This window comes from Triturus cristatus, chromosome 4_2 (genome assembly GCF_964204655.1).
Source record: "Triturus cristatus chromosome 4_2, aTriCri1.1, whole genome shotgun sequence".
Classification (NCBI taxonomy): Eukaryota; Metazoa; Chordata; class Amphibia; order Caudata; family Salamandridae; genus Triturus; species Triturus cristatus.
This window is the reverse complement of record NC_140586.1, coordinates 782,692,739-782,712,841: the sequence shown is the minus strand read 5'-3', so window position 1 is coordinate 782,712,841 and position 20,103 is coordinate 782,692,739. Positions and strand designations below refer to the sequence as shown.

The following is a 20,103-nucleotide window of genomic DNA, read 5'->3' as shown; positions in this document are numbered from 1 at the left end:
TACAGCATAAATCAGCAACACTAAGCTCTAAAGAAGTACTAAACAGTGAACAAAGACTGAGGGGTACTTATCTGGCTGCGTAGCAGCGAAGAAAGAGGGCGAAGGGACATTAACATAGGACTATGCTGGGCTAGGATGTGTTTTCTTCTGTACTACTTTTCCCTTGGGTTCATGGGAAGTGTAGTCTCTGTTAATCTTTTAATGAGCTGCTATTCGAATAAAGTGAAGAGAGAAGGCATAACCCTCGCCTCCAGTCCTGACATAGAATTAAGGACCATCCTGGATAGAAGAGGTTCAGCAGCCCTTATTCTTCTCGACTTATCGGCGGCCTTCGATACAATGGACCATGCCACTCTGCTCTCTTGCCTTAAACAACTCGGCATTAATAACAAAGCTATCACTCTGCTACAGTCCTTTCTGACAAGCAGAGAACACTCTGTGATGCTGGAAAATTTCACCTTCAAGCCTTTCTCTCTTCCTTGCAGGGTTCCACAAGGATCCTCACTCAACCCCTTACTTTTCAACATCTATGTAACAGAATTAGCATCCCCTTATCAGATCTTTTGGTCTTTCACCCACATCGTACCCTGATGATATTCAAATCACAGTGTCAGCTTCCAACAATGTCAATGACACCAACCTCCAGCTTGACAACTGTATGAGAACGGTCAGTAACTCGATGGGTAAACATTGCCTTAAATTAAACTCTGACAAAACGGAGGTCACTCTTAACAGACCACAATTCTGGAGCTCTAATTGCTGGCCCTCTCTCTGATCTACGAACACTCCCTACACCTGCTAAATAAGTGAAAAATCTAGGAGTCCTAATATATAACTGAAATTTCAGCAAACATTAACTCAGTTATTTCTACAAGCTTCAACATCCTTAGAATCATCAGGAAAATCCTCTTTTTCAGTCCCTCTAACTCATGGAAAATTGTCATTACATTGTTAATTCTCACTAAATTGGATTACTGTAATGGATATACTTAAAATTCCAAAAGCAATACTTGGAAAGAAACTGCAGAGAGATCAGAACGCAGCAGCTAGACTTTTTCTTGATCTTTCAAAATTCCAGTCAGTTCATCAGCCATCAAGGGACTCCACTGGCTTTCAGCGAGTAATCAAATGACATTCAAGGCACTTTGCCTTACCTATAAAGCTCTTCATGGCTCAGGCGCTTCCCATCTCAAACAATCCCTGGTATGGTATGTGCCCAGCAGGGGTTTACAAACTAAAAGCTCCATGATGGTCATTGTCCCCAGATTAAAAAGACTAAAATGGGGGGGGGGGAAGGGGGATTCATTGCTTTGCCTTATAAGCCTCTAAATTCTGGAACAGCCTGCCTATATACATCAGAGCAGCTGGCACCCTGCTGATATTTACGAAACTGCTTAAAACATGGCTCGTTAACATCTAGTCTTTCCCTCAGCTCTGTGTTTGTTATTCTGAATCAGCGCCAAGACACACCAGGGTATTCGTGTGTTTAGAAATGTATTAACATAACACAAATTCTGCTCAAATTTGGGCTCACCAAGCAAGATCTAGTTAGAAGAGCAATAACAACGAAAAGCTTGTACAAGATGTTATGTTACTGTGAATTTCTAGAGTGCACGTAACGGTCTCTTGGCGCTAGGTAGCCGATTCGACATTGATCCATAGTAACTGGTAGGCCTGTTTTAAGAGCCATGTCTTCTGTGCCTTTCTAAATCTAGCATAGTTAGTAGTGGTCCTAAGTTCCAGTGGCAATGTATTCCATGCTCGAGGAGCAGTGACGGACAACCTACACCCTCCTGTCCTTTTTTTCTTTTTTTTTGGATGAGGAAATAACCAGATAGCGTAGGTGACTGGATCTCAGTTCTCTGGTAGGGCAGTATTTAATAACTCGAGATTTAACAATGGCGGGACAGTTCATATACAAGGCCTTAAAGACTGTACAGCACACCTTGAACATTGTTCTCTGTACAACTGGCAACCAGTGGAGGTCCTTAGTCACCTCAGAGATTTGACCATATTTGGGCAGAAGATGTATCAGCCGGGCGGCCTGGTTTTTGATTAGCTGGAACCTGCGCAGGAGGAATTCGGGGAGACCCAAATACAGAGTTGGCGTAGTCAACTCTAGACATGACTAAAGCTATTATGACTTGGGTCAAGGTATCACTAGTAAGGAATTTTGTTATCTTTATGCCTCGGAGTTGACAGAAGCAGGCAGATGTCACTTCGCCAACCTGCAGCCTGAATGAGAACTCATCAATGATGATACTTCTGCTTTTTACCCACTTTTTGGGCAGAGAAGTGGGACCCATCTCACTGGACCAAAAGGAGAGATTCCAGCGATCCACCTCATTTTTTGTGATAACTATCTCCGTTTTATCAGATTTTAGCTTCAGGTGGTTATTGATCATCAAGTCCAAGATGAACAGCATAGTGACTTGAAACTGCTGTCTGGATGTAGGGCTATCATTGATCGTAAATAACAATTGCATGTCGTTGGCATAGTTGAAGATATTGATTTTCATGTTTTTAAGAGAGTTGACCATGGGGCGTTTGCAGATATTAGAGAGGTGGGGAGAAGGAGAGGAGCCCTGTGGCACCCCACACTTTAATTGTACCTCTGCCGAATTAAAAGGGGGTAATCTAACCGACTGAGATCTCTCTCTCAGAAATGAAATGATCCAGTTGAAGGCTGAATCCCGTAGACCTGCAGCCCTGACCCGGTTAGCGAAAAGGATATGGTTGACCCTGTCAAACACTGCAGACAGATCAAGTAGCACCAAAGCTTGAGTACTGACTCTGTCTACTTCCTTTCTAATATCATCTACTACTGAGCCGATCACTGCCGACGACACACAGCTGATCCTCTCCCTCACGAAGAACCCCGAAGAAACCAGACTCAGCTTCCAGGAAGGAATGAAAGACGTCGCAGCCTGAATGAGCAGCAGCTGTCTAAAGCTCAACTGAGAGAAGTCAGTGGTCCTGGTCCTCGTCCCCTCCACCACCGCCTGGGACAACACCTGGTGGCCCTCTGCCCTTAGAAACCTACCCACCCCTACGGACCATGCTCAAACTCGTCATCATTCTCGACTCCTCCCTAAACATGACACGCCAGATCAACGCCGTTGCCTCCACCTGCTTCAAGTCCCTCTGCATCCTCCGCAAGACCTTCAAGTGGATCCCCCCAAAGCCAGGAAGAATGTCACCCATGCACTCCTAACCAGTAGACTGGACTAAGGAAACGCCCGCTACACTGGAATCAACAAATCCCTGCTACACAAACTCCAGACCATCCAGACTCATCCTCAGCACTCCCCGACATGAGCACATGACCCAACACCTGCGAGACCACCACTGGCTCCCCATCGAGAAGAGAGTAACCTTAAAGCTACTCACCCACGCCTACAAATCCCTCCACAACATTGGACCCACATACCTCAAAGAAAGAGTCTCTTTCCACGTACCCAACAGAAACCTCTGCTCCTCCGACCTCGCCCTCACAGAAACCTCGTGCATCCACAGAACCAGAGCAGGTGGAAGGGCATTCTCTTATGTCGCAGCAAGGCCTGGAACGAGTTCCCAGTCAACATCGATGCTCCCCTACAATGCAAACCTTCATGAAGAGCCTCAAGACGCGGCTTTTCGGTTGACCCGGAGCTGCAGCCCCCTGCCCCCCACACCTCTCAGCACCTTGAGACCCTAACGGGTGAGTAGCGCACAAAGTCCCCGATTGATTGATTGAACAGCAGAATGGAAGAAAATTATGAGCCCTTGTTCCTGGTCCCTTTTTCCCTGAGGGCACAAAGTTATGTCTAGGACCTCATGAGGACTCAATACATAAAAAAAATATATATACATTCATGAAGTAGCACGGAATTAGTGGACTTTGGGTTAGCCCATTTGAGCCATTGGCTTCCACCGATTTTTCAGGGTTTGCCACTGCTTGTACGAGCCGTTCCTCAAGGCAATGGCATTTTGTGGATTTTTACAGTGTCCCAATTGTTTGCCACTGGTGTTCAACTAGTCTTCTTGTTAAGATTGCATGAACAATATAACATGTGGATTGTAATTCAGTCAGTGACTGTTTCTTGTTTTATTTGCTTAAATGACATGATGGCATTTTAGTTGCAGTTTTTTTCATAAATAATTGTATTGTTGGATTGGTCCAGATCTACAAACTAACCACAAACCATAGGATTTTGGTATAAAAGAAAACCGATCGTATTTAAAATATTTTCAAATTCACATTTCAAAACTACACCATGTTATCTCACAAATTATCAAACCTTGTAACTCATCGGTTGACAATATTAGGGATAAAAAGGAAAAAACGAATCTGGTTAAATGCCTTCCCCCTACCCATCCCTTTAGCACAAAGTTTTTCTTTTAGATACACCTTGTAAATCTTAGTTAACCATTCTATATAGTGAACTAGTTGAGGATTTATTTAGTCCCTCTGGCGCGCTCAGAAAGCAAGCACGGTGGATTAAGTGGCTGCAGGGATTCCAAAAAGACTGCAAATTAGTTATTAGGACAATGCAAAGTAAATGGGTTAAAGAAGTAGTTTTTCATTTACGCTGAAGAGAATGAGAAGAAGTACCTTTATTTAACACTATGGCACTAAGAGAGGGTTTAACTTCAACATATACAGATCTATGCCCAATTGTTACTATGTTATACCCCTGATTGGATGCATAAATATAGATATATAAAGATACTGACACATATGAACTGGAGGTGCCCTAGGATTAACGAACTTTGAGGGAATGTCATTATTAATTAAAAGCTCAACTGGATTCAATCTATCTCCTGATGTTAAGTCAGTTTCACTAAGCAGTTCGAGACATCTTGGGATAAGATGTCAGAGTCTGGTGGCTCATAACCATTCTGGTAGCCCGTAGTATAATAACAAGAAATCGGAAGAAGGCAGAACCCCCGGAGTTTCAGGAATGGTTAACTAAGATTTACAAGGTGTAGCTTTCAAGGAAAAAGAAAAAAAAAGGGAAGGACTAGAACAGTTGCAGGTTTAAGGATGTTTAGAAAGCACATCCTGTTTGTTTTTATGGCAGGCTAGGTCTATTCCATAACCACAATTGAAAGTATTTTTTTTTTACTTCACTGTCTTGATAACGTTTTTCTCCACAAAGTAAAGAGATGAACACACAAGGTTTCTTACAGCTCCACCAAGAATACCGACCCACTGACAAAGTATCTACTGTCCAATATTTTGCTGGTTTTGCCTTTTAATCTGACCACTTAAAAAATGTCATTTTAATCTTTGCACTCCTTTTTATAATACACTTACTTGAGGGGACAACTTAACTCTGCTAATGGAGACTTTTCCACAAAGTGGTCCTGCTTCCATATTGTTGTACTCTAAGAAGTTGCTTCTTTGTACTTCTCTTTCTACGAATACTGACAACACACAAAATTGCCCAACTAATGCCAAACACCTTCGGTAACAAAAAACAGCCACATCAGCTTTGCCATTGCCCATTTAAGAAATGTGAGAGCTATTGGCTTAACTAACGTTTGTTGCTGTGTGCCTGTGCTTTATCAGTTCTAGACGACCCTTCTGCTGTCGATGAAAGGACTGAAGGAGAATAAATAACCGGTAGGAATATTTCACTCTGGATGCTGAGGCACTTCGATGTCCTAAATATTAGGTGTAAGGGACCCCTATTCAATGCCACAACATGAAGCACCTCAAACAACATACCCTGCAAATATGATTAATGGACACATTGCACATAAAAAAAGCCGAAATAATAAGAAAACCAAACTGAGGTTCATCCAACCCTTTTCCATTTCATCAGTTTACTTGCAAATACAGAAGCAGTCGATTTGAGGATTTTATTTTACCTCACCATGTCCGTTTATTTGCTACTTTATACAGTATCACGTAGCAATGACCAACAGGAGTATCCCTGATCTTTGTGACTATTGGGGATTACCAATATAATTTGTGACATTTCCTTGATTTAAAGTAAAAGAATGGTTAAGAGGTACGCGTGTCAAAACATGTTGAAATCTTGTCACTGTATGTTCTGCTGAGTTGCAACATTGCAGAAATAAAAAAGCACTGGCAAAGCCAATCAGTTTTACCTATACGATATCTATTGGCTTATTCAATGTTGTTCTAGATATGTTGCACAGGAGCGTGGGCTGCTGTGCAACATGATTAAAGTAAAGAAAAAAGTGCTTTAATGCAGTCGATGCTGGCCGTGTCATAGAACTTTTTTTTTCCTTTACGCCATATACATGTAAAAAAAGAGCGAAGGCGTCAAGTCATAAGAGGCGTGTGGGGGAGGAGGGCGTTAACACCAACGATAAATAGGGGAATCAACACGTGGGAGGGGATGAGAAGGAGCAGCAAAAATGGACAGAAAGGGGGGAAAAGCAACACATGATGGTTGGGGTGGAGGAAACACCAACAACTGATAGTGGGAGAAGGGTGGGGGGGGGACATGCAACACGAAGGAGGTGCGAGGGAGGAAGCAGCAACACACCAAACAGCAGGGGTATAATCAACACGAGGGAGGGGCAGGGGAAGGAGCCAGACTGCAGACACGTGCACTCATCTTAAGTAAAAGTTTTTTTTTTTTAATGTAAGTACCTTCACGAGCCTGTGCCAGTCGAAGGACACTGGCCACAGCAGGATGCTGTACTAGGTCCATGCTCCATGCCAGAGCCAACACTGGAGCTCCAAGAGGAAGTAGGAGGCACTAACCAAACAGAAGCAAGGAAGCGAGATTGATGTAGGAGCCAACCACTGAGCAAGTAATGGGCTGGCTCTAGGCCCACTTTAAGCCTTTTTTATATACAATAGATTTCACGTAGGCATATTTTAATGAGCCGTATTCTTCAAGAAAATACCAAAGACCTCAGGTGGAATACTATGAATGTGAAAGCAGCTGGTAGTAATGATTTAATTGCTACATTTGTCAAATATAGAAAAGGTTCACAACCAAAAAACTGCTTAAACCCATAATATGCCTTGCGGCCATTGAAATAAACTGGTGCAGTGTGTTTATTAGTTCACGTGTCTTGCACTTTCACAGGATGCGGTCTGTGCTTGACTGTTGTGTGTCACACAAATGAAATATTTCTAAATGAGATATGTCCAACTAGGACCTCCTTAAAATGCCTTTACATGCAGCATCTTCTTAAAACTAAGTATAGCACATACTGACATTTACCGTATCCTAATATTATTTGTCTATCTGTAACTTAGCCTGAATTCAGCTGAGTATCTTGCCATGCATGTATATTTTTCAATCGCTTCTATGTTTCGGAAAAAGCATAATGTTAAAATGGGCTGCAAGTGGTGTAGTGCTGGTAGTAGAGCGTATAACAAGCTTTCATGACAATCTTAAGTTTTGCCAGTCCTGGAAAATATCGGACAGTCCCATACAGTGGGATTTAGCTGTGTTAAAAGGAGCATCACGTTGCAATGAAGCCTACTGGTGTTACTTTCACTGGTTTCAAATCCTCTACATTAGTGGCATCTTATGGTATTTTTCTGAGAACTGGGACACACATGCAACTTTTGATAAAACTACCTGATCACTTTAGAATTTTAAAGAAACGATGTAAAGTCGGGAAATGCCTCATTTTTTCAAGGTTTTCGATAAGTTATGTGGAATATAACAGTCTAAAAACATTATGGGATGTGGCCAAATCCTGTAAGAGGCCAGGCTTGTGCTGTTCCAAAAAGTGGCAAATACTTAGCCCGAAGGATGTGACCTTTTGTGTAGCTACAACGCTGTGTGTCATAAACTCAGGTACCTCCCATACAAAGTGTCAGGCACTGGGGGTCTGGTTATTTCATCAAAATTGACAGAAAAGGCAAGTTAGAGTGATTGCTTTGAACCAAGTACTTCTCCATCGCTATTTCATATAAAAGGAAATAAGACACGATATTTTAAAGGAGGTAAGGTTACTCCGGTGAAATTCTTAATATCCAATCTGCCGTTTAAGTGAGTGATTAACCGATGTAAGGAATTTATTTTGAACAGGTAAGGACAAGAGAATCCAACTAATTAAGTTTGGGAATGTCAAACTGTGAGCCCACTTAATATGAAAGGTTGCAAAAGGACTGGGTAACGCAATGATAAAAGACAACCATGAATCCACTAAAAACAGTTGCAGAAAATTAAAGGGTGACAAGACTACGACAGCACTATAGACCATATTAGTACTGATGGTCTGGCATACGAATACTGGTATAATAACAAAGAATGATAACTCAAAAGATGGAGATAGCCCTGCTTTAGTTTATAATATCCCCAGATTTGAGTCATTTGATTTGTGAAGGTAATACTGGATTCACGGCAGATTGCTTGAATCGTGGCATCTATAATGTAATTTTGAATTACACTTGTCACCTCTGACATAAAAAGAGTGGCTGAGACAAAGATCGATATATTCAGCCCTATCAAGATCTATGCTTGCCAGTTGTGTGTGGAGAGCCGTCAGTTGATGCCAGACCCTCGGCGTGCCAGTACGCTGATGGATACATTCCAATTCTTTCACATGTTGTGAAAGGTTTTCCCTTTTTTCCTTATGCAGTATATTATCTGCAGCAGAGATGGCAAGGAGTTCCGCTCTTATAACCGTTTTGAGAGCTTCCCATAGCGTGGCATGAGAGACCTCCAGAGTGTCATTTTGTGCGAGATAGTAGGTAATGGCTTGATATACCTGTGTCACCACCTCCAGGTCCTGTAACATTGTACCTCACATCCACCAAATACATATTAGGACACTCCGGGGGGGGGGGGGGGAGAGGGGGAAGTGCCACTGAAAGTGATACCGCTGCGTGATCAGACAGAGCAGCAGGGAGTATATCCGTTTCAGAGGTTGATGTGCATGTCTTTCGTGCCAAGTAGATAAACCAACCTAGCGTAGGTTTTATGTGTGTGAAAGAAAAATGTAATATTTGCGCGTGTGTGGGTGTAACGTTCTCCACAGTTCCTGGAGCCCCAGTTCTTTAAGCCACCCATGCCCGTTTATACGATAGAGCCCCCGTTTGGCCATGTCTGTGTGTCAACCTGTCTAGGCCATTATCGAAGACTAAATTGAGGTTTCCCCCATCAGGACCCTCCGCTCAGGTGTAGACATCACCTCAGATAGAGCTGTTCATAAGAAAGGTTCTTGTCCCTTATTCGGGGCATAGAAAGTGCCCACCACAAATGATCGGTCATTGAGAGCGAGATGATAAGTAAGAAGACGGCCCTTCAGTTCTGCCTCCTTGGATCCAACCCTGCCCTCAAAGGTGTGTGCCACCAAGGTGGCCACTCCCGCAGTCTAAGTGGATGCGGAGGAGAACAATTGGTGTAGAAAGGTGCGTGATTGGAGTTGGTGACAGTCCTTTGAAAGGAGATGTGTGTCCTGGAGGAGGCAGATGTCTGCCCCCGAATTCTCCAGGTATGATAAAACCGCTCTGTGTTTTATAGGGTTATTAAAGTCCTTCACATTGAGGGTAAGAACCCGAAGGGTTGTAACCGACATTCTTAGCAATAGGCCTGAAGGTTGTATAAGTGTCATCTGTTTATAAAAAAGCACCAGGTGTCATGTCTCCCAGAGCCTGCCAATTCCATAAATGTATGGTGTTGCAAATGCTGCACAGATGAGTGTATCCCCAAACTAATCAACCCCAAGGAGAAAACAAATGAAAATACTGATGGAAACATGAACGTACTGTTTAAGAAAACGGACTTACAGTTCCAAAGATCAAGAGATTAGTTGTCCGAAGCGTGGCCACCATTCCCCGTTCCCCCCTTCCCACCACCCAGCGGGCCAGCAGTAGGAATGAGGATAGTGACATGCCCAGCCATGTTATGGAGGTTCGGTCTTAGCCAGCGCCGCAGGAATCGACTCCAACACCGCTTGTTCACCCATGGCAATCGTTACGGGATCCAGACAAGTACTGCCCTTCCCCACCCAGTGTTCATGCCAGCGAGGCTGGCAATCCAGTGAGCGAGACGGGGAGGTCTTTGATGGCGATCCGTCAGCTGCCACGTCTATGCCCAATACACTACACATTTCTTCCAGGGAGGGTAGTTGAAAATGTTTTCCATCCAGACAAAAGAGGAGGCGAAACGGATGGCCCCATGAATAGGGCACCCCCATGCTGCACAGGTGAGAGGTTGGAGGTCAGAAATTTTGCCTTTTCTGTATGTCTCTCCCAGGCTTTGAGCAGTATATTTTCTTTCACCTGAAAATCGTGGATGCCGACCAGAACATCCGCAGGGGGGGGGCTTTATCTTTTTGCGGCAGGCCAACTCAGTGAGCTCATTTTTTTTTAAATTTCCATGTCTGGGGGGCTTCCAAGATGGAACGGAAGAGCACTGTAACGTAACTGGTGAGATCTTCACACCCAGCCTTTGATGAAATTCCCCAAATTCTAATATTATTCCGGCTAGATCTGTTTGAGATCCTCGGAGTGGGTCTGAAGATCGATTTGCTGTTCACGGAGTCGGATAATCTCTTGCTGTAAGGTCTCCACAACATTTGCTTGACCATTTCCTTGCGCCTCCAACGTTGCTGCACAATCAGCAAGAGAGTCAAGGTCTTTCAGATTTCATTTAAATTCTGGGAGAGGTCCCTTTTGACAGCCTGTAAGTCATCACTGAGGGATGTGAAGAGGGATTAAAGGAAAGATTGAGTCACTGGCTCCTCCACAGCGTTGTCATCCTGTAGCGGAGGGGGGTTAGATGTTGAAGGGCAATCACCAAACGGACCACCAGTGGGCCTGGAGAGCATGCCTTTAAGGGTGCTGTCCTTTTTAGAGCGGGCTGCTGCCATCACCCTTGGCTTCCAACTGGCCCTCTTCAGGCCCACATCGGAACGGCGGTCCCACCAGGCTGTGCCGCCAGGAGAGTCAGAATACACAGATCACTGTAGGCCGTGATCTAGATCAATGCTTCTAGGGGGTAGAGGACGCTGCGCCGAAGTAGAGTTTTGGCCCCTAAGCTGCAGATGTTCAAGCGAGTGTGGAGCACGGAGAAAGGAATAGCCAGCACAGAGTGGCCCCATCGAGTGAAGCGGCCTCCCGGGTCATAGATAACCCTCATGCCAAAAGGAGAGGGAGGCACCCTGCTCCAGCCCCCAGCGAGGATAGCCGTACAGAAGTCCCAGTGATGGCAGGTTCCAGGCAGCTGAAGTTCCACAAGCTCTACCCAGGTGCAAGGGAGTTAAGCGCTCTCCATCGCGACGCTGGAAGGTGTGTTAGCCTGGTGCCCAGAGCCGTATCCCCTCCAGGCCTAGGGATTGGGGCAGGGAAAATTGTGTCCAGGTAAGAGCAGCCAGATCCCATATGCAAGGTGGTGTGGGCAGGGGAACCTATCTGCCCACTGGCCACCTCATTGCCAGCGTAACTCAGGAATCACCGAAGCATAGTTAGACAATAATCCAGGGCCGACCACTCCAGAGACCGCCAGGACGGGGGCCTACAACCCTAAGTGCCACACAAATGTTAGGCCCTGTTTTGCACTTGCCGTTGTTCTATGGCTGAAGTAGTCCATGCCTCAGGGTATCTCCAAGGGCCCTCTTTAACCATCAGCACGGCTGCCACTGTGGTTCCCAACACTCTCCTCCCTCAGGCACCTCCCAGGCGGGCACCAATCAGCATAAGGGCCTCCATCGGCCCAAGAGAGCATCCCAGACACAGGAGGCAGTTCACGTAGCTCACTGCTTCACCATGGCACCGGGCAGGCAGATATTGGCACCCAATCCCAGGGGCTTCCCTGCAATCACTGCCTCCGATAGTGGCTCGATTCCAGGCAGGTAAGACCCGGCAGAGCGCCTCTCACCTGTCTCCACAGCTGCGGACCCCGTCCCAGGTCGGAGCACCCGGCCACTGGTGGCCCCCATAGACCACACAGCAGCCTGAGGCTGTTACCAAAGCCAACAAGGAGCGCCATCAGGATGAGATTCTGGCCAGCGTATATGGCTACTCTCACGCCCGCAAAGTGCCGGAACCATCTTAGTGCTGTTCTGAGGCAGTCACACAGGAACGGAGAGACAGAGAAATAAGTTTTACCCGTCTATCTTGGCCCTGCGCCCCTGTACTCACATTTTAAAACAAAAATGTTCCTATCCATAATATCAATGGGGAGCTCCATTTTTAAATGTCAAGAGTAAAACACTACTACTTCAAAAGCTTATTTGAATCTCTGCCTACATACAATAAAGAGTAAAGTTTTATATGCAGTACATACATGTGCTTTTTAAATAAAAATGGCCACGCAGAACTCACTTTGTTGCACTGACGTGGTTTTCTCCATAGTGTAATCGTGTTCTGAGGACATTATCCCAATATTAGTATTTATTGTACAAGCAATTGTGAAAGCAGTGGGTAATATTAAATAAAACCCACACAACCATTATATTTCGTACCCTTGAGCCAAGTGTTTTTCGCTGTAGTCTATACCATAGGATTTGGCATGTCAGAAGTTAACCTGAGAAAAACTGGCATTTTAAAACAGACTTTCTTTCTGCATTTCTTCATAAATAATCTCGGTCTAATCTATTTTAATAGGGCCATTGCTTAGCAGTACAGAGAAAGATCCTATAAAGAATCGTCACCTACTTGAAAATATAATGCTAAATGAAACCCTAGAGACAAAAAACGAGAGATAATAAATACAGGTCCAAAAATAGTTCTATCAAAGCCATAGCACCTGAAAGCTAACCTCCGATACTAAAGGCATGAAGAAAACATCTGATGTCAAAGTCCACGCCTATCATGCCTATTTGTCATAGCAACTAAAGCTATTAATTACTGCCCTGAACGAAGGCTCACTTTAGCTAATGACATCCATCGATATTCTGACTTAATTAGCGCTGTTAGCACATAGGAAATTATACGATCTCCTTATCATTCATGAGTACATATAAGATTCCATTCACATCATTTAATGATTTCGACACAAACTCGAACAAAGCACTGCAAGGTAGAAAGTTCGCCACTCGTGTCTGTATTACTACTTCTAAAAACAAAATAGGAGAACTAAAGGAGATTTTAAATGTATAAATTGAATCACATCCATTCCTATAAGAAAGTACACACTTATTGCAGATTTCAGTGGAGTGTAATTAGACCAGAACTACCATGTTGATTTTAAAATGGAAGCAACTTGAACGATAGGTATAGAATAAAAGTGGAGTCATGTTGCTCCCTTCCACATACATAAACAGAAGGACAAAATAGCTAAAATGTCTGAAAAGGGCTCTCAAAAAATATAAATATCAATAGGGAAAATGTAGTAGACTCTCCTGATTTGTTTTGGCAACCCAAGCTTAAATATAGGATGGTGTATCAACTGTTGCCAGTAGATAATTGTCCGCTTAATATTTCAACTGAATAACGAGACCTGAACTTCACTGCAAAGCGTGGCATGGAGAAGCGGTTGAGGAATGCTCACTCTGCTCTTCGTGCTAGGGGGGTGGATTGATTGCTAGCACAAGTGTTAGACTCTTGTGAGAAGTGCAGAAATAGCAAGAGGCATGGGCGAATTGCGGACTGCTTCTTATCTAAAGTATTAGAGCATGCATACAGTGTGATTACGCATAAAGAGGGTTTCTTAGGCAACTGGTTGCATGGTCAAATGTGTTTTAACTTCTATGTGTGAACGAGAAATAGTCCGCTGATTATTCTGAGAAACTGAAAATTGGTCTAGCACCAAAATGGCCAGTTGTGACGTGAGACTTGGTGCCTGGAACTCAGGTGCAGGGTCACTTCCTTCGGAAACCAGTCCGAATCCACAGAAAATCAAATGTTCATAAACAGACTGAACTAATATGACAAGGAGTAAGCGTGCCTTTGAAAAACTACTTCCGTCGAGTACGTTATAAGGGACCACTAACATCCGGTTCAAGAACAAAACATAAGGAGGTGTGTTCGTCTAATCATGCTTTTCAGAGGCTACAGATACCAAAACCCATCAGCTCGTGTCAGTCTATGAGATGAAATCACCAGTAGTGATACAAGACCGCTCACATACAAGTGGAAAACTGGCCACAATGACACACGTAGGAATTAGTAAACAAAATGTTACTGTAAAGAAGAGCGCAAGCAAACGTGCAAGAACAGTCTTAGAGTAAAATTATAATATAGTCCACTGCCCAAGAAAAGAGAATAGTTACACTGCGTGAAAGACTTACTTGCAAAAGAAAGAGTGACCCCCTGCCAACCCAGCGAACTCGTCGTCCTCCTCTGAGCTGGACTCAGAGTCGGAGGCAGGCGGCTCAGTACGCAGCAGCCGGTGTCCAGAGCCCTTCTTGGTCTTCTTCCTCCGTCCGTCAGCGGCCAGGCCGATGAGCGCATTCAACTCCTTTCGCTTCTTCATCTTCTTGTGAGGGGTGAGCGGGGCCAAGGAGCCGCTGACCGTACCCCCACCCCCGGAGCCCGGCGGCGGCTGGTACCCGGCCTCCAACACCCTACGGCTCTCCAGCGTGGAGTCAGTGCCAGCTCCAAGGGTCAGTGTGAGCAGGATGCGATGGGAAGGGGTGGAGACCACAATCCTGGAAGGGGAGGAGGAGGCTCACAGCTAGAAGGTGGCCAGCACCAAATATCTTCAGATAAAGAACGAGGGTGTGGGGTGGCAGCAGCATGAATAGGAGGTTACTTGCAAGTTTGGGTTGCTGGTGATGACCCAAGGCTCAGATATCATGGGCAAGCAGGGTACGAGATGTCAAGTTCACAGGAAAAGAAAGCGACAGATGCTACATATAGAGTGGAGACTGTAGGGGAGAGCGATTGCAGGGGTCTTGAGATAATACAATAACTATGAATGGGTCACTGACAGAGGTGAACAGTGGAACGGAACAAGGACTAGCATGAGCTAAAAGGTGACAGGCAAGCTCAAGAAGAGATGTGTACAGCAGATAAGTACGGGACTGGTTAGAACAAGGCTGGAACCGAAAGAAAGCTGCAGCTGGGATTAGAGACTAGAGAAAAGAGGGCAGCTGGTGTTAATTTCAGGTGGAGTGTTGCGGGCAAACTACGGGTGCACCACTTATGGAATGAAGGGGTACACTGTGCAGGTGGCAGGCGTGAATGTCAATCTAGTTCAAGGGATAGTGATGGAGGGGACGTGAACGACATGCAATAGAGAGGCGGTTTCATAGGGTATGGTGGAAGTGTAAGGCAGGGAATGGAGATGAAGTGGAAGGCTGATAGCGACAACACGAAGAGTTGTGTTGCGACAGTCATGAAGTAGACCTAACGGGGAGAGTTTGGCTGTGGAGATGGAAACGGCTGCGCCAACACACAGGTCACATTTACAGCCTGCAGCTACCCGATGTAGACGTTGCCCTCCGCACACGTCCACTCTCAGAACACGGGGTTGTGCCTCTCCTTTGCCCCAGGTAACCTGCGACAGCAATTTAGTTTACGTTTCCCGTTTATTCAAACGAGACATTGACTCCCGACCCCTGCCGCTACTTCCGGGTTTCTGCAAGCCGACATTTTTTTCCCTCTGCTTTACATATGACAGCCCTTATTGGCTGCCTCGTTCAAAGTCTCGTTTTCATTGGACAAACAATATTCTTATGAGCCATGTCGTCATCGCAAAGTCAAAGATTGGCCTCAGAACACGCACCATGAGGAACACAAAAGAAGGACAAGCACAAAAGCTTAGTGGCCCTTAAGTTGCTCTAGGACCTAGGTTGTACATTAATCGGCCATTTTAGTGGGGAAAATATTTCCTTTACTTTGCGAAGATCAGGACCTCAAAGGAATATTAACGTTCCTATAATAAAATCGTATCAATTTTTTTTATTATGAACGTTTGAAAAAATCTTGTTCCTTTAAAAATATAAAAATGGCACATTTTGATATTATTAAATATGAAAATAGTGGTAGCGAGACTGTAAAGTATAAGGTCACCACACAATGTACCTATGTAAATGAGGAGACCACCATGGGCGTCCGCAGAAATTTTTCCAGGGGGGGGCGAACCTGGCAAATGAAGGGGCGTGGCTAATGTTAATCAATAGGGGCGGGGCTAAAATGGCAGACAATCAGGATCGGTAATGTTCAGGCCAACCTGAGAAAAACAAGCATTGGCATAGCCAATAGGTCTCGCTTTGGGACCTTATGACTGACTCACTGACTGAAGAACTTATATAGCTCACTTTTGCCGAGGCGTCTTGGCGCTGGGTAAGTATGATGCCGGCAAAATAAGTATTTAGTTCTGCAGCAGGTCCCAAAGGCGAGACCAATTGGCTATGCCAATGCTTGTTGTTATATCTGGGCATGTTGAGAGGCTAGGGGACTGGGTCTCGATGTCTGGTTGGGAGCACAGCAATGACCTACTCAATTTGAATGCGTAGGTAATACAACCGGAGGGGTGAAATGAAAGGTTCACTACCAGGAATAACAGGAAGGTAGAAAGTTAGGCTGGTTAGAAAGATAAGGAGGGGTAGAGGCAGGCATGGTGGTGAGGGGAGAAACAGATGCATGCTAGGAGAGCGATGTGAGGGAGGGAGGCGAAATGGGAAGAGGCCCTGAAAGGTGGGTCGGGTAAAGACCGTAGTAAGGCAAACAGGAGGGTAGCGAGGGGTGAAGGGTAGACAAAGAAGTGAGGTGTAGAAGAAAAAGATTCAGGAGCAGAGACAGGTAAATCAAAGCTGGAGAGGGGAGAATAACGCAGTCGTAGAACGTGAGGGGGCCAGGTAGAGAGAGGGAGAGGTGTGTCATAGACAGGTAGAGACAGCTGAGGAAGAGGGAATAATAAAGACTGAGGTAGACAGGTGAGGTAGAGGGGTGCGTTGATATAATGGAAGTGCAGAGATGTGCCACAGATGTTACTGAAGAGGAAAAGAAGTAGAGATATTGAGAAAGATGTAATGCACTAAAAGAAGTAAGGGGGTGAACAGAGGTAGAACGAGTGGAAGGGGAGAGAACACGTAGCAGATGAATGGCAGGGTAAAATGAGCGATCAGGCAGTGAGTGTGAGGAGTGGGCTATAGAGGCATATGTGGCAGTGAGCGCGAAGTGCGGGGTACAGAGGGATATGTTGTGGCAGTGTGCACAAGGTGCGGGGCACAGAGGGATATGTTGTGGCAGTGCGCACAAGGTGCGGGGTACAGAGGGATATGTTGTGGCAGTTAGCACGAGGTGTGGGGTACAGAGGGATATAAGGCAGTGAGCGCGGGCAGGGCCGGCTTAAGCGCTCGTGGCGCCCAGTGCGACAATGCTTTTTGGCACCCCCAATGACCACCTCCACTACAGGTTCTTCATAACCATCCTTTCACAGCGCCCCTCAAGCCTCCGTAACCATTCAGTCTCAGGTGCATTTAATTCATTTTATAGCGCCGCTCCTATCCGTGTAAGGTGTCAGAACACTTTACATTACACAGATTACATAGAGACAATCAATCATATGTGTGTAAATCAGTGCATAGGAAATGTTACATAAGAGAGAGGACAAGAAGGTGTAGGAGTCACAGGTCATCCGTACAGGTAGGCAGGATAGTTTAAGAGGGCTTGGCCAGGAGAATCAGAAATCTAGAATTTAAAACCTAGCACCATGGATGGGGGGTTCCCTTAATTAATAAGAATTGATTTCTACCCAAATTAACCCATTTTGCCACATTAGGATAATGAAAAGCTGGGGGGAAATCATAACGCTCTAGCCCATACCCTACAGTTTGCATGCATCTTTCATAACAGTTACTTGCTCACTGTTCCACATTAGGATTTTAACTCATAAAGAGTTATCAACAATATGGTCTCTCTGACAAAAGTGTGACCCACTGACCTATTTACATTACATTATACGCACTTTGTGAGCTGCACGTTCTTTGCAGCAAGCATAGTAACCCTCTGCGCTACCTGGATGAGTAGAAACTTCCATTACACAAAACTTCGATCTCTCCCTCTCTAAGAAGTGCATTAATCACTGCAGTCATTTAGACATTTTTATTGGTGGCTGAAAATTTCTAGGAGTCCAGGAAAGAAGCAGGTGCTTTTAAAATCATATTAGCGCCCCCTACACGAAGTCAGCACCCGGTGCGGTGGCACCGGTCGCACCGCCCTAGAGCCGGCCCTGAGCACGGGGAGTGGGGTACAGGGGGATATGAGGGAGTGGGGTGCAGGGGGATATGAGGCAGTGAAACACAGGGTCGGCATGTCCTGCCAGACATGATAGGGCGCATACTGGCAGATAGATATGTTATTGACACGAGTCTGTGTACGTTTTGGTGGGATCTGAAATCCGGGCTATGGCGCAACCTCAATTTTTGACTTGGGAGAATAATGCATCGACCCCCCCAGAACTTCATTCAGAAGACCCCTTGCTCTCAAGCTACAGAGTGTTAAAAGGAGGTCTTTGTGTCCAGACCTAACCACTCCTGCTTGTGGCGCGCAGCTCAATCTGGCCATTGTCATTCTGTTTGTGATAATCAGCCACAGACAGAATGACAATGGGCGGGAGGGCCTGCGAGGAGGAGTGCGAGGCGCCCCCCATCAGGGAGTGGAGGCCTCTGGCAGGGAACAGCTCTGCTCCCTGCAGGGCACGTAATTACGGACAAAAGGCGTCCGTAAAAGCATGGGTGGCCGCAGGGGGGGGCAAGGAGGAGCACTCCAGGGGGGGCAAGCGCCCCTCCTTGCCCCCCCCCCCCCTGCGGACGCCCAAGGAGACCACTTGTTGGTGCGGAGGTAACGGGGGTTTATTATGTAATTACATACACTAACGGGAGCGCCGGCTCGGAGCTCCGATCTCGTTGAAATCGGCTCGCTAATGCCGATCCTAAAATGGCTGCCCCCGGAAGTCCGCTGACGTCACAAGCAGTGTGCGTCGCAGACTAGACCGCTACACACCACATCTCCCTCCTTTGCAAAACATGAACTACAGTTCCCCCACTACAATAAGAACAGTCTTACTTGTTGTCCATGCTGAACTCCTCAAACCTCCTAGGTAGCATTACTCTCCTCCCACAACATGTCCTTCTCCTTCCTTCGCCCGTAGTCGGGGTGGTGTCGACCCCGTCAGGGTAGGACGTTTCTCTCTCTTCTCTGGGTTCTGTCCCGCTCTGTCCTATCTCCTCCGGCATCTCCTGGGTGTCCGGTTCTTGCTCTGAGTTTTCTCCTCTTCCCCTGCTTCTTGTCCCTGCTTGGGAACCGCCTTCTTCTTCTCCTGATCTCCTCCTTGCAGTCCTCACGCCCGGCGTGACTCTGGCATTCTCTGTATCGTTCAGCTCCGTGCTGGATTCCGCTCCTTTGGTCTTGGCGCACCTCGCCATGCGATCTGTGGCCCATACCTTCCCGTCACTCAGCAGGGCAGACCTGGAGTATGGCTCTATTACTTGAAACGGAGGCGTGAACTTGCTGTCTCCTTTCTTTCCGGGTGCCAGTAATTTAACTCTCACCCATTCCCCTCTCTCGAGTGCGACCTCCTTGGTGTTGTGCCTTGTGTCGTAATAGTCTGTGTACACTGCTTGTGCCCTCTCCAGGTTCCTGCGCACCACTGCTGGAGACCAGTGACTTTGTACCGTGAGCTTTTTCCAAGCCACGTTGTCCTTAGTGAAGGGCTCTCTCCCTCTCAGCACTCGGAACGGACTGTACCCCGTGTAGGCAGGAGTTATCCGGTACGCCCATAACAGCCGCTTCAGCTCCTTTTCCCAATTACTCCCTTGGCTGATTGCTGCTTGTACTGACCCCATAATTACCCTGTTGAATCTTTCCGCGGCTCCGTTTCCCGCCGGGTAATACACCGGCGTGTGTCGGGCCGTGATTCCATTCCTGTCCATGAAAGTTTGCCACTTGGCCGAGGTGAATTGCGGGCCATTGTCACTTAGGATCCCTTTGGGGATGCCTTACCTTATGAATACCTCGGTGAGGAAATCCAGTATTGTGTCCGTCTCCGCGTTCTCATCCACGTGGACTTCAGGCCATTTGGAGTAGCGATCAATGACCACCGTAAGGTACTTTTGGACTCCATTGGCGTCTTGTATGGGACCCAGGACATCGATCGAAATTTCTTCCCATGGATTCTCGGGACACTCAAAGCGCCCCAGGGGTGGACGTAGCACTCTTTGGGTCTTGTCCGCATTGCTGCATTGTTCGCACGCCCTCACGTGGCGCTCCACAGCGAGGTCCAT

General features: G+C 46.1%; 1 protein-coding gene across 1 annotated transcript in view; it reads right to left on the bottom strand.

The window, feature by feature from the left end:
• The window catches only part of EFCAB14 (EF-hand calcium binding domain 14), a 322,123-nt gene extending 306,631 nt beyond the window's left edge, over window positions 1-15,492 (bottom strand). Inside the window, exon 1 of the mRNA XM_085602705.1 lies at window positions 14,161-15,492. Within this exon, the coding sequence (XP_085458831.1) occupies window positions 14,161-14,345 (185 nt within the window). The 5' untranslated portion in view covers window positions 14,346-15,492. The remainder of the gene's footprint in view (window positions 1-14,160) is intronic.
• Window positions 15,493-20,103: the final 4,611 nt, after the last annotated feature.